The following is a 15,886-nucleotide window of genomic DNA, read 5'->3' as shown; positions in this document are numbered from 1 at the left end:
GAGAGAGAGAGAGAGAGAAAGAGAAAGAGAGAGAGAGAGAGAGATGTAGAAGGAAATCACCAAGAAAGAGAAGAATGATGATATCCAGCTCAGGACCCTGGGTGTGCCAAGCCCATACTCACCAGATGTGAGCCCCTTTATCTACAATAAGCTAAAGTTGCGAGGGGTAAAAAAATGTACTAAGGAGATAACACCTACTTAATTCCATTAACTACAAACTACGCTCAAAACCAGAACTACTCATAGAAATATCACTAGCAAGTACTTCAATCAAAGGATATTTATTGAATTCACGTAACCTGCCTGACTAATCTTCAAGTACCATGATAGTAACAAATATTCTGCCATTTATATTTCTCATATTTAAGTTAAACACATAAATCAAAATCCCCTCATTCTGAAATAACCTATAATTGCAATTTCTACATCCATATTGCTCTAATAATGTACAGTTTATTTAATTAATCGATGTCATCATATATTTCCATGGCATGTACATCAGAATAAACATAAGCATTCCAAAGCATCAGTAATATTTACCGATTATAATTCAGTGACATGCGCGAGACAAATGTAGTTGTAATACAGGATTTCCTGCAGATAATGCGATCCGTCTGTGACAGAAAAATTTCTATGGATGAGCTAAATTACATTCGGGCTCAAAAGGAAACCCACTGCAAATTGTATTTCATTATTTAATATTTATCACATAAAGCCATTTTTTTTTAATGCAATCGGTACTTTGTAAACATCTCCAGAAAATAACTTAATTACGCTAGTCGTCTGCATTGTAGCGCAATTCAGGTTTTTTTTCTTCTTTTTCTTGAAGAAAAATAAGATAAAAAATAAATTTAAATTGATTAACTTTACAGAATCATATTTGTTCTTATAAAATTTTAATACAATTACATAACACATATTTAATATATTTTAAACCAGATACATTACCAGATAATACACACTATCGTTAATGTCATATATATATATATAACTGCACTGTAAATTTTTATATACTTACACAGAAATATGAAAATGCACTTCTTTACAATTTCGAAGAGATTTCCGAACTTAATAATTATTAAGCATTTAGAATATTATTCTATATATCTTTCTTCGTTTCCTAATGCTGTTACGCAGAAAACCCATCTTATGCTAACTTCAAGCGCCATCTAAAATTAACTAAGCAAGCACTTTTCCAAATATTAAATATTAATAATAAATAATATTTAATATCTATAAAAATAATATTTAAATGTAAAATATTTACGATAAATTAATAAGAATAATCAATAATCAAAATGAATAATCAATGAGTAAATAAATAATAGTAAATATTTTATTAATAATAAATCAAATAATCAGGAAGTTTAATAACAGTAATAATAATAATTTTAAATTAATCAAATACATTAAATATCAATAATAAAATAAAATAATAATAAATAATTTTAGGTAAAGCAACTAAACTTAATTTCTGAATAGTAACATCTTTCGTAATGTTGTTAATTTTAGTGACGCTATTGCACTAAACATATCCCGTTAACAAATACTTTGATCAAATTAGATTTGTGCAGCTAAGACTCACAAATATGAGTGCCTTTCAATACCGATGTCTGCTCAAGGAAAAGAAGGGGAGGGAATTGTTGCTATGGTTACTCCTCCCTGCAGGCAGCAGAGAAGCGATGGAAATTGTACTGCCTTACAATGAATAACAGACGGTTAATAAAAGCAATAGCAGAAGATCCTTTACAAATCTACACCAAGAAGAGAGATGACGATTTTAGAAGGGGTATTTGTCTGTTTTTCTGAGGTCTTTGTTCGAAAACAAGTACTTTACATTGACTAGAGAGAGAGAGAGAGAGAGAGAGAGAGAGAGAGAGACGAAATGCATTCGTGGCACTGACGCGCTCACACGCGGCAAGGTGATGAGGATGCTGGGAGGATTATGACGTTCGCTCACTGCATGTTCAGTTTCTAGACCAAAGCAACGAGAGAGTGTGAGCTGAACGGAAGATAAGCGTGAGCGTTCTAGTATAGCAGTAGTGTAGGGTAGGCTACTGATTAGGAACAATGGGGCTGCCTGCTGCTGGTCGAACGTCTGTCGGAAAATAAGAGTACGTCTCTTCTGGGGTTTATCGAACTGCTACCGTTGACGTAGTAGTATGTCTGCCGCTGCAGCCAAGTGCTTCGTTTTGTGAAAGTCGAAAAATGAATCACGACAGCCAAACTCCAGCGTCAAACATGGACGCGTAAGGGAGGTTGGCTAACGACAGCCGTTAAGGAAGTAAAGAATCTGTCACGGTAGTCATAATTTCCATTGGATCATCCTTCGTCGTCTTTTATTTTTTGTTTTCCTTCCTTTTATTTCTCTGTTTTTCCACAGCATCTCCCGAGGATTATCATCATGCGCCATGGATGCTGGTTGCTGATGCTGTGTAGATGCTGTGGATTGGTTGCGCCCATCTTGTAGTGTCATCTTGATCATCGGGGGAGTGGGGGAGTGAAAACGTGAGACACCTGAAGAACCAAGGTGTTTATCTCCCTGTCTAATGTCGTCGGATTGTTGGTAGCAAAGGTGTAATTGGCATGGAGACAGGGGTTAGGACTCGGGGATCCAGGAGTGCCAGTCCACCAAAAAGAAGACCTAGGATGATGGATGGAGACCAATTACCCTTTAAAAGGTAAGATGATACTCTAAGATAGCGAAAATGATTCTTTAATGTGAGTGTGTATGCCAAACACACATATATTTTATTCTGAAATATAATAAATAGGCCTAAATTCATTTCAATAATTTATAGATTTCATGCTGAATAACAAAATACTAAGTCTATAGAATAAATACTTTTATATATCAAATTTCCTTGTCGATGGTTTGTTCCAAAATCAAATGTTGTTGACTAATGCAATCAATTTAATATATCTGATTACCAATAATCTAAATAAATTATTTTTATTGATAATATCCATACAACTGGATATTATCAATTGCATTATTGTGTTCAGTTTGCCAATAAAATTCATTAAATAAAAAAATTATTACAAATTTTCGTAAAATAAAATGCGCACAGAATAAAATACTAAAAAAAGGTGGTATAACCGTTAAATAAAGTACAAAAAATAATAATCGAATACAATAATATTAAAATCAATGCATATAAAGAGAAAAATAATAATGATCACGAAATAATGGCAAAATAGAATACTTTTACTTTCTCAACATTTCGATCAGTATAATAAGAATAAGAAATAATTTTTTATATTGTTTATTTACAACATTTTCATGAAAATCATATATATAGTATTTCGCAAACTTAAATTTTTATAGTTTCTAAGAATAACAAAGGCTACGAAACTAGCAGAATGTACTCTAAGAGTTGTATGAAATTAGTAAATATGTCATATTGTTGATTATATCTTAAATATGCACACATAAATATGAATATATCATTGTTATTATTGGCCATATGGTGCAAAGAAGCCTGAGACTTGTGCTGCACCAGCCAAATACAATTTCTGAGAGAGAGAGAGAGAGAGAGAGAGAGAGAGAGAGAGAGAGAGAGAGATTCAGATGCAGAAGGGAATCGCCAAGAAAAAGAAGAATAATCATATCTAGTTAAGTACCCCGGGTGTGCCAAGCCCATACTTACTAGATGTGAGCCCCTGCATTGTACATATGATTTATCTTTTGTGTTTCTTTGTTTAACCAGTTTATAACTTAAATTTATACAACCAGGGCGAAATTTTACGCATTTTATTACCCAGATTAGCACTTTTATTTCCTTCTTTGCTTCCGACATGTCATATTAATATTCTAAGTTTGTATTAAAACAAGCGCGACTTAAAAATGCAAATTATATAATAATATTTTGTGCAAAAATTGAATTTTATCCTAATCGAAACATAAATCATAAAAATTTTACCATAAATGTATCCAGTTTGTTTCGTTAATATTTAGTTTATTTACTAAATATTTCACTGTCAGCTAGTAAATAAATAATATTTACTTATTATTTTGTTCGATAAATGTGACCTTCAATCTCGAAGATCTGCCGTTAATCAAAACCTGTAAATATGATCTTACAAACATAACACATGAAAGTCACGTTAGAAAAAGTAGGAATCACGTGAACCGGTTTTTTTTTTTTTTTTTTTTTGTCTTAAAAGTTCGAGTTTGGCTGCTTCATTTGCCTCATTATGCCTTCTTCGTTTCATGGAAAAATTCTTGTGGTTTTTCTTCACATTCTATTAACATAAGTCGTTGTTTGAATCATGATACTGCTGGAAGTTTTTTTTTTTTTTTTCAGAGCCATGTGTAAGTATGATTCTAACGCTATTGTGGTGACACATCTGCGTGCATGGCAGGAAAGAGAGGTGGGGAACTAGGGGGGTTCAGTTTGATGACTGTAATGACGCCGGGAAACTGCCGAACCTATTCGTTTCTAGAGGTGTGGGGGAGGATAGGGAATGGTGCTATTATAAAGCTCTGAAGCAACATAACACTGGTGCAAACATTGAACAATAGGGAAGTGGGGAAATGCTGAACAAGTATGCAAAGGAACCCTCTCCCCCCCTGTCTTAAAAGTAAAAGGGAGCGCTGCACAAAGCTCCCTTTTTAATATAAAAGCGTCATTTATAGTACAGAATAAGCGTACATTCAGCACAGAAACTGGGAGTGTTGTTGTGGCGATTTTTAAGGAAACTTCCTTAAAAAATATTTGGGATTCATCAAGCTTTTCGTTTCAGATTCTCTCTCTCTCTCTCTCTCTCTCTCTCTCTCTGTTTTACTGTTGAGTATTCACCTATATTCATATAATTTAAATATCCCAAACATATACTGTATTGATATTTATCTGTATCAGTGATTTATGGTTGGCTTTGACAATCTAACGGTAACTATCAAAAGAGTTGGTCTTACAGGGAAAGATGAAATCCTTCCAATTTACAGATGCAAGTTCCGTGGTTTTGTTTGTTGTAGGGTTTTAGCCGCAGTACCAGCTTAGACCATGTTACACTATATACAGTATATCGCCTGTAAACTATATGCATTCTATCGTTGTTTTCGCCTGTTTTCTGGAAAAAAACATCCGAATTTCCGAAGGAAAAAACCATGCTACCTTCTCCTAAGACCAACCAGCCACATTGTGAAAAAGGCTTATAAAAATTCCTCTCGTCATGCGATTCGAACTCAGGTCTTTTCAGGTGAGCAGGATGGCGATTGCACCAACTGTGCTACCGTGAGGGCGTCAAGTTCTGTAATCTTACAGGGAAAGATAAAAGAATTTTTTTCAATAATGGAACAATAAATTCATAAATACAAGTAAATTACATTTTTCGCATAGGTTAATGCAAAAACTGTAAAATGTTGTCTTGAAATGTAGGGAGGGAAAGAACTATAAAATATAAAACGTAAAAAAAATAAATAATAAATAAATAAAATTTAAAAAAATTAATTAAAAAATGGTGTATGAGCGAATGATATAAATTGCATGTTCTATTCCAGCCTCTCCACCACATGGACGAATGGTCATGGGAACCTTATGGACCCCAAGGTCATCCATGCTGTTGGCTGTTCCTAGCCAGCATGCTGTGGAATACTGACACAACTATCAGCACAGCTGAGCTGCTGGCATTAGGCCTTCCTAGCCACGCTCCCTTGAGTGGTCCTTTGCCTCCATTCCCCAGGCCGAAGAGGGAGGTTACCCCTGATCTCCTCCCCCCTCGCCGTCCCTCTTTCCGCTCTCGTGAGGCATGGGCCTGCTTCACTGATTTGGAGGTCATCTTCTCTATGGATCCCATATCTCTGTCTTTTCCCCCAGCCTTCAGTCTCCCCTCTAACTTACAACTACTAGCGTTCGAATCATTGTTAAATTGCTTGAGCCCTACATCAAAAAAATTAATGATATCAAATCACATAACTAGTACTCCTTTTGGATGACCACTATCTATAGCGGGTTTTTTTTTTTTTTTAGGTCCTAGCCACTGAAATTTCTGGAAATTAGGTGGCAGGCCCTGCCAGAGTAAATAACTATAATACTGGTGTACCTGGTTGCCTCCACGGGGCGGAGTGGGGCAACGTTGGGTCCCATTAGGGCGAACTGACCAGAGGAACAACAGTTCCTGACACTACACATACAATATCCATACATCTTTAAACCTCTGGCATTGACAGTGTTCTGTTTCACACCCACGATGTATACTACGCAGAGATAGGGGGGGAACCCTGGTGCCGTTTGACACAAAACACACTCTACACTCTTTTCGCATAGGTTTATCAACTTTAGAAAAAATAATATAAATATTTCAATTAGGTTTACCCGAGAGAACAAACTCAACCACCCATGTGTATTACGAAATGTCCGTAAATAGTGTGTTTCTTCTCTCATTGATTTGCCTTTTTTTACTGAACGAAAAGCCCGGAGTCCTGGAGCAAAACCCTTGCTATCTTCGCCTGAGACCAACTAACTCAGCCACGGTGTGAAAAAGGCCATAAAAGTTCCTTGCAGGAAGTTGTTGTAGTAGGGTTTTAGGCGCATCAGTTCCTAAACCCCTAATGCCATATTGCTCCGTGTATATTGTCTGCAAATTGCGTGTGTTCTCAGATTGATTTTGTGATTGTTGAACGAAAAACCCGAGTTTCCCGGAGGTAAAACCATGCACACCACGCCTGATACTGACTAACTCAGCCATGTAGTGAAAAAGAACCATAAAAATTCCTCCTTCATTGACGGAACTCGAACTCAGGTCTTTTCCACTCGTCGAGCCTACCAACTGTGCTACACACGAGAGCCTTGAGGGAAGAAGGTGTTAAAACCACTGTGATACCTGCGAATCCTCCTGGGTAGTAGAGTGGTTATAACACCGTCCAACTGACCAACTTAAAAAAAATAATAATGTCAGTTCATTGTTTCTTAACCTTTTCTCAGACTGCTTTCGATATTCATTAACTGCAACTACAGACACTTCCGGGTCCTCTGCCTCCTTCGTTAGCTATTTTTGTATAACACTGTCTTGCAGCGGCTCACTAAAAAAGTGAAAATTCATTGGCACTTTGTAGTTAAGTGTGTTCTGGTTTAAGCAAGAAAATTTACCAATTTGAAAAAGAATGGTAAGCTTTCAAAAATACGAAAACAAAATATGACGATAAAACATTAAGCCTTTATTTATCTTTCTAATAGTAACACTAGATGTGTATTATATAGTATTTGGAGATGTTATGGTTAAAGAAAAATCGAAGCCTTTAATTTACACGAAGATTACAAAATGAAATGCTGTTACAAAAATGGTGAGAATCATTGAATGAATATCCAATTCTCAGAAAAAGTAAAGAGTAAAGATTGATATTCTAGTCTTAAATATAAGTAAGACAGTTCTGTTCTTGCGTTAGGACCTCTAGGAACCAATACATCCAAATTTCTTATGGCCCAACCTTTCACCTTGGAGAAGATCGAACCTATGTTTTCATACAAAATCTTACCCAGGTGGTTCCTATTACTGCATCAAAGAGATTTGCAATGTTAAAAATTAAAAAAAAGAAATTAAAAGAATACTAATAAATGCCAATACATAGAATACATAAAGCTAAAAACAAGGAGGTAAACGGGTTCGAATGTATTTATCACATCCGAGTTACCTTATCATAAACATTAAAAGTACCAATTCCCAATTATGCAAAAATCGCATTACCTTCAATCCTCTGCTATCCTTCTCGTCTCTGAAAGAGCTTCTCAAAACTCAATTAAAAGAACTTTCGCATAATTTAGCACCACATTCGCGTGCTTTCAGCATCACTAAGCGTCTTCTTCTAAGAAAGTTCTCTCACCAGCTGTGGAATTTTCACTGATGGATTCTGAAAATTCCAGCGTTGAAGATATATCGTGTTGTTTTCCATTCCCCTGTTAAACTATTCTGTTGATGTATACAGAGTGCCCGCTTTATTAGATACGCCTACCTCAGTAACAGCATCACGTTTTCGTACTATGCGATATAAACCCGGAGGACAGATAATAGGGATTGTTGTTGTAGGGTTTTAGGCGCATCGGCAACATCGCCTAAAACTCTACAACAGTTTCTAGATCTCAATCCAATTTATCACCTGTGGAATGAGGTGAAAGGAGCTCTTCAGAGTGAATATCTGCAACCATCCAACTTGCAACAAATAAATTCATCACAAATGTTGGAAGCAATTGAATCGACATAGACACATACCAGCATGTATGCACGCTTTCGACACCTCGTTCAGTCCATGCCACTATGAAACCCAGATATACTGACCACCTAATAAATTGGCCATTCAGTGTACTCTAAAAACTAGAAAACTAATATATAAATTTTAAAGTAACTACATTCTGCAATAATATACAATTTTTATAAGATATACGAGAATAACTACATAAAATTTCTGTAGTATCGAGCAATGAACACAAGTTTAACTCAATTAACAGGTGAAGGGCCTTTATTTTACAATAGATAAGAGCATCATTAAACTTCTCTTGGAGAATTAAGGTCAAAAAGAGAGCAATGAATACTGACTGGTAAAAGATATGCAATGATTACGAAAACAAAAGCATCTTATTACTGTAGTCTGAACGAGTTTGAAATGACCCAATTAAATAATATTGATCCCAGATACGTTCGTGATAAATCCTGGATCACAATCCAGAATTTGTCACGAACATTTTGTAGAGGCTAATATTTAAAAAAAATTGAGGTTGGCACGTGGATTGATCTTGAGTGTCCAGTAAGGAAAATTTTCGGCAGAGTGCAATTGGGTATCTAGATACAAAATGTTGTAGACATTTTAAAAATTTAAACAGTGACAGCATGATCCGGTTGGAAAACATTTTCGATAAGCGCACCTACTATCAGTTCAGAGGTATTATTAAGAGTCATTATGAATCATGTACTGAGATTTGAATGCTTGCTTAAGGTATTCAGATTTTGTTAACAATTCAATGCCTCCCAACTGTGATTATAACTCATTGACTCCCAACTGCGATTATAATCAGAGTTGGGAGTTAATGAGTTGATGCGTTTCTTAATGGCAATCCTTATTATGGAACGTTGCTGAATATATAAGCTGAATATATATGCTGAACACTTTATAATCGTAGTTGGGTTAAGGGTATATTCTGTGAGACAGAGAAGAAACTTAGTACTGAATTTGTATTAGTGTTAACTACGCTAAATGATACAAGGAAATAATCTGTTTTTATAATCCAGAAAAAAGAATTCGGAATCAATCACAATTTGTCATTTCTGAAAAATAACAATCCAGTACCGAATAGGCTTTGTCAGACTCTCTACCTCAACAACACGCTGCCCCAAAGTAAACCTAATGAGATACGGTCTCCTAATTTTATAATTGTGCACCCTTGTTTTTGTTTCACCTACCAATTTGGAAATACCTTCTTCTACTTATTCTTTTAACGGCCTTAAACACCTCTATTAGGTCGCCCCTGAGATATGTTCAGTCTCCAGGAGCTGCAGTCTACATCTTGTAAGAGACATAGTTCCTCATAGAGGAACTATGTCTCTTAGAAGATGTACTCCAACCAATTTAGCTACTCTTCTTTAGTCCCTCTACGTAAGTTCTATGTCCTTTCGCAAGTATAGTCGTCAGAGCTGAATACAATATTCCAAAGGAGGTCTTACATTCGTTTTATAAAGAGCAACATTCTTCTTCTTACTGACAAAGGTCTTACTACTGATAATATACCCTAGGCCTTACTGGCTGCCTGCTTACACTGTAAGGAAAATTTCATATCTGCTTGTACCGTGACCCCTAAACCTTTCCCATTCTAAGTCACCCCTAACTCTGTATCTGTACTTTAACCTGCGAATTTACATTCATTTGCCGTCTTTCAGGTCTATTAACAATTGTGAATTTAATAATAATACTAAAGATTCGCCACAGTTTTTTTCGTTATTCTGTCCAGTGGTGGCAGAGAACTCAATTAACTTCAATATTTCTTAACACAATCTTGCTTTATCTAATTTATTTACAAAAACAAAAAAAAAAAATGTTTCACCTGTGCGCAATTACACCTAGATTGCTAGATAATATCTGTAATCTTATCGTTCCTCAGTATTCAAAATTTTCATCCCTTACAGAACTCATTCCTGAAATTTTGCATACTGTCGTAGACACCACAAATCGGCAACACGCTGGTTAAAGAATTCCTAGACAAGTGAACATGTAACTTCCTGCTCCAATCTCGCAGTTGAACGATTCGAAGAATCTAGATTGTATACAGATTATTGTTGTATACAGATTATTTAACACGAAACCACTTCATTTCCTGTTCATTAGGAATAGCTTGGAGATGTACTCCCTCTTTTTTGTCCTATACTCTCTTCGGAATGTTTTCATATGCTATTGACTTTATTGATATACACTTAGTGGCCATTTTACACTGTTCCCTATCCTTTTCAAGAAATGGAGCCCTCCTTCAATGTGTGTGTGTACATTAAGCACCAAAGCAACCAAGGTTATGAGTCAGTATATTATGTCTGTAAATTGTATGTATTCCGTGGCCGATTTGCCTGATTGCTGGACGAACAATCCGAGTTTCTGGGAGAAAAACTATGGCCTGAGTCCAAATAACTCAGCCACGTTGTGAAAATAACCCATAAAAATTCCTTGCATCATTGACTGGATTCGAACCCAGACGTTTCCAGAATTCAGGCTAAGAATGGGCAAGACGAATTATTTAATTGACTTTGAACGTGGTGTGGGTAGTCGACGCCAGAAGTGCCGGTGTAGTTGAATCGTTGGGCCAACATGGCCCAGCATCCTATGTATACTTTCGACATCTCTTTGGGTCCATGCTACGACGAATCCAGGCTATTCTGAGGGCTACAAGAGGAGTTACTCGCTATCAGGTAGTGGGTATCTAATAAATTGGACACTCAGTGTATCAATCACCTTGTCAGCTGCTTCTGAGTACTCGTCCACACAGCGGAAAGGTGGGCCAGTTCCAGTAGGTAGGACAGTTAGGGTTTCAGTTCATGGGACAACGTAAAAAAAAAAAAAAAGAAGAAATTGGGAGCCCACTCCAGAGTCTGTAAATTGCGTGTCTTCTCTGGTCGTTTTGCCTGTTTTGCTGCTGGACGACCTTGCTATCTACGCCTGAGACCGACTAACTCAGCATGGAGTGAAAAAGACCATTAAAGTTCCCGCGTTATTGACGGGACTCGAACCCGAGCTTTTTTCAACTTAGTATGGGGAGGACGGTTATATAACTACTGTGCTACCCGCGTGGACATTCTGATAATATAACTAAATTTAAAAATTATCTGACTGATTAAGGTATATCAATTAGCATCACCTACCATAAAAGATAATTTTTTACTTTTACTGACAGCTGCTGTTGAATATTCATGGTCACTTCCTACATTGGACGGGATGAGATTTCATCTATGGATTGCCTAATTTCCTACATGTGTAAAGCAGTACGTAAACAGTGGGCTGAGTGGAATAGATGCCAATTCAGAAGAAGAGTGGGCTGAGTTCAGGTTTTTAAAACTGTTTACCAACCAACGTTGACGCCAATTTTAATTGCGTGTTCGCGTGTCAAAAAACACACATTCGCTGTGGAAAGAAAATGAAAAATTTATAGTTGCAGAAGGAATGAAGACATGATTCTTATTCGACAACCACTTTACTCGCCCGCGTGGCTAGCACAATGGTTACGCTCACCGGTCTTCTACACCATGTGGGAAAAGCTTCGGTTCGAATCCCGTTGAAAGGGAAGAATTTTTTGTGCACCCTTACGTGTTCAAATTAGTCGATGACAACCTTGCCACCTTATTTCTTACTAGAGTAACGACGATTATAATAAATAATACGTAGATTAACAAGTTTCGGGGGAAATTGAAAGTTTTCTGTATTGCAAATGAAGAATTCTTAAAAAAGATCTTTTAAACAACTTGATAACATCCAATATTTATTTAATTTTTCTGAACACCCCAAACACAGAAGCTATTTGAATGTATAGTAGTTGTTACGTACCATACATGGATTGAAGGCTGAAAAGACCAAAGATACTTTGTTGACATTAGACTTGAATTTCTGTAAATTGTAATTTTCGGGAAATACATGTAATGAAAGATTTCTCAGAGCACAGAAGTTGAAGGGATAAATGAGGAAGGGAAAAAGTTGGTTCTGTGAGTATGGAGTTGGATAGTGAATGGATGCTGATTGATTGCAGTGCGTGTTCGGACTGATTGGGGAGAATAGATGCTAATTCAGAAGAAGAGTGGTCATGGATCTATGAAAAAAGCATGCATCAGAAACGGAAGGTCTATGAGACAGAGAGCTCAGAGACTTTGAACCGGATTAAGAAACGGATTATTAATGAACCAATGACGGGATCACATATCTCTATTGCGTGTATTCTGTGGTCGATTTGTCTGTTTTCTAGACAAAAAAACCCGAGTTTCCGGGAGAAAAAATCATACATCCCTCGCCTCTTGATGAGCAGCGTAGCTATTTTAATTTAATTATATTAATCTCAGAATGAGCGGTGCTTCCTAAACATATTGATTTTTCTGGGGTCATTGATCCCTCATATTTATTGTCTAAATTGGAATTTAACCGGCCGTACTATTGAGAAGGCTACACCCTTTTATTGGCCTCCTCTTAGGCTTTATTATTTTTGTTTCAGTCATAAATCTCGCTATCTGAACGATACTGATTTTGACATTTTCTTGCCTAGAGCTCTTTTCGAAAACAAACTGAAGGTCATTTCTGTAGCTAGTAGTGAACTGACTCATACATATTAACAAGTATATCACAGATTTTGGCATTCCAAGGGGAGGACTGCAACCAACGTTTGAATATAAAACACGAGTCTCCAAACTAGCATATTTGCATAAATTGTTTTCATTCGAGTTCGTAATTCCTAATTAGTATTAATAAACGCAAATCAATGCGAGGGAGTCAGGTATATTCAGTATAAACCTTAGAAATGCCACTTGCTTTCCCCCAGGTATCTGTACAACCCTTCTTTAAATTTATATAAGCTCCCTACGAAATTAGATGGTAATTTATTAACAGTTTAATAACCCTGGCTAAAAGAAAATTGTCTTATATCCAGTCAATAACAATCTTTCCTCGATGTTCTTTACTTTGTATCCCCAACGACAAACAAAAGAGAGAAAAGATATCCATTATTTAATTTATTGGAGCCTTTCAAAGCCTTAACTATCTTAATTAAGCCCCTCCCCCAAGAAAACGTCTGGTCGCAATACATTGTAACTCACCTCTATAGGAGTGCTCCTTTATCTTTGCTGACCTTCGCAGGTAACACAGTGGACATAATCACCATCCACATACCAAGTGGAAAATGACCGGGTTCGAATCTCGTCAGTGACAAGAGGAATTTTTCTGAACTTCACTGTGCAACGTGGCTGAGTTAGTAAGGCTCAGGGAAGTATGGTTCTCTCTCTCTCTCTCTCTCTCTCTCTCTCTCTCTCTCTCTCTCTCTCTCTCTCTCTCTCTCTCTCTCCTGGGAACTTTGGTTTTTCGTCCACCAACCAAGCAAATTAACCACATAATACATGAAATTTACAGACACAAATCACTTTCGCCTAATAGCCTTAGTTCCTTTGGCGCTTAGCACACAAACACAGATCTGCCCTCATGGGTAGCACAGTTGGGAGGATCGCTGTCCTCCCCAACACTGGGTGAAAAAGACCTGAGTTCAAATTCCGTGAGAAGAATTTCTATGGGCCTTTTTCACAACGTGGCCGAGTTAGTCGTGCTCTAGCGTAATTTTTTCTCCCAGATACTCGAGTTTTTCGTCCAGCAAACAGAAAATCCACCTCAGAACACACGCAATTTACAGACAATATACGCGGAGCAACATAGCCTTAGTCGCCGATGCTCCTAAAAAAACCAACAAACAACAACGATATGGTTCAGTTCGTTTCTTCTATTGCTTACATCCTTTTTAACAATGTCTTTTCGAAGTCTGCCTTAGCATTATTCACTCCCTGAGTGACTTTATTACAAATTAATTTACACATAGATTAATTATTTCATTCGCGAAATGGATCTACCTTAAATTTAATCTTCTAGCAGACCTCGTCTGCTAGAACCTTCTCCTTTTCAATATAATCTCCTACATGCACAATCGATGAACCCACTGGCAAAAGCACTTGTGAAAGTCGTTTCTTAATAAGTCTTTGGGAATGCCAGTTGTGGTTGTGGCCACAAATACATCAAAATACATTAGATCACCACCATCTTTCACCAAATTATCATGCTCCAAATTGTCCTGTACACCGTACAATGAATTGACGTTATCCCATTAGTTTACACTTACACAAAATCATCCATACCGGTTTTTTCATGATGAAGCCATCGTGGTATATTCACTGTCTAAATGTTTGCCAAAGTTGAACAATACTTTGGTTGAAAAACGTTTGTGGACGTAAAACGCAAGACTTTCGTCGCAAGCTGGTATGTCTTATTCTAGTACCCAAAACTGTTAAAAAGTTGGACCTTCATTCATGTCTAACCAAGGCATTTCTTGAATTATGTAGACTAGATTAAGATGAAACACTATGCTTATATCTGAAATACTGATTGCAGCATCATAACCAATTTTACCGATTTAGATGCATCGAAAATCAAAATAGGAATTTGTTGTTAAGTACCCATTTTGTGATGGTTCTCTTTTCTCTTCTAAACGTTCTTACTCCATAGAAATGATATTAATACAAAGACAATATTAAACCATCTGCAAAGGTTAGCCACCACATATTATTCGCATTTTGGATAATTAAAAATTAAATTTATTTTTTATTTATTTCATCTTGAATAGAATGATATATGCTACAATATAGGAGCAAAATCTGTTGCAGAAGTTTATACTCATAGGCCACCTTGCACGTTTCATTCAATGCATCTCTATGACTATTCCCATAACTTTCTTCTGATTCAGTGAGAAGAGAAAAAGTCCTCATTAACAAGCCAACTTTCCATTGCTCTTGCTCTATGATTTATTCTATTCCCTCCCGTTGCCTCCTCTTTCACCCCGTGACAAACATCACATACGAACAAAATTGTATCTTCCTTGATAACCCATAATAGCCGCGGAGGGTCCAATTTGAGCGTCGTAATTTCTTTGTCCCTGACAAGCGCCTCTTGTACTCTGTCGGGTGTTGATAAAGACAGATAGGCAACTACACAGATTTGCTACCGTTAATAAGGTCAGTGCCACGATTTTAACAAAGTCTGTAGGCATTTTGGTTGAAAGAACAATGGACATAAAATATCAATGCAAAGCCACTGGTGGACATTGCCTATCTTTGTAAATAACGCGAATTATCAATGGGCATACAGTTAATGATTTTAAGGCGTGCTGAGAATATAGAATTGTTGGTTTGAATGAGAAATCGCGAAAACTCTCATCTGTCTTGAGACCCCACGATATTTCTTTCTTTCTTTTTTTTTTTTTTTTTTTTTGTGATAGGGCGAGAATTTAGTTCCCTTTTATGTAAGCCGATATATATGCGCCCTGTTCAAGATCCTGCTATTTTTTTAGCTGTAAAGGATTCATCACAGACCTACTGGAAAGAAAAAAATCTTATGTCACGCAGTGTCTTACATTCATCAGTTTTCTTTACTTCCGCTGACTCTCCCATTGTTGTACTTCTTCTATTCTTTCTTTCTGCCTACTTTCTCATCCTAAGAGCTCTCCTCCCTTGGGCGAACGAAGTGTATGTCCCATCCCATTGTCAGCTGTTTGGTTTGATTTAAAAGCTGTTCCTGTTGAACGTAGCTCAAAATTGATTGTCCTCCCACTTACTGTTGAGCCATTGCATAACGGGTTCCTTATGTGGAATACAGCGAGAAAAAAACATGTTTGTTTTCAGA

At 36.7% G+C, this 15,886-nt stretch overlaps 1 protein-coding gene across 1 annotated transcript in view; it reads left to right on the top strand.

Annotated features, from left to right (window-relative positions):
- The first annotated feature begins 1,938 nt into the window (after nucleotides 1-1,938).
- LOC150086474 (uncharacterized) overlaps nucleotides 1,939-15,886 on the top strand; it is a 153,862-nt gene continuing 139,914 nt past the window's right edge. Inside the window, exon 1 of the mRNA XM_090372179.1 lies at nucleotides 1,939-2,681. Within this exon, the coding sequence (XP_090228305.1) occupies nucleotides 2,587-2,681 (95 nt within the window). The 5' untranslated portion in view covers nucleotides 1,939-2,586. The remainder of the gene's footprint in view (nucleotides 2,682-15,886) is intronic.

Source organism: Mastigoproctus giganteus, chromosome 4 (genome assembly GCF_048544385.1).
Source record: "Mastigoproctus giganteus isolate SK-2022 chromosome 4, ASM4854438v1, whole genome shotgun sequence".
Lineage (NCBI taxonomy): Eukaryota > Metazoa > Arthropoda > Arachnida > Uropygi > Thelyphonidae > Mastigoproctus > Mastigoproctus giganteus.
Note: the sequence above shows the minus strand (reverse complement) of the source record. Positions and strands in the feature narration are given on the sequence as shown.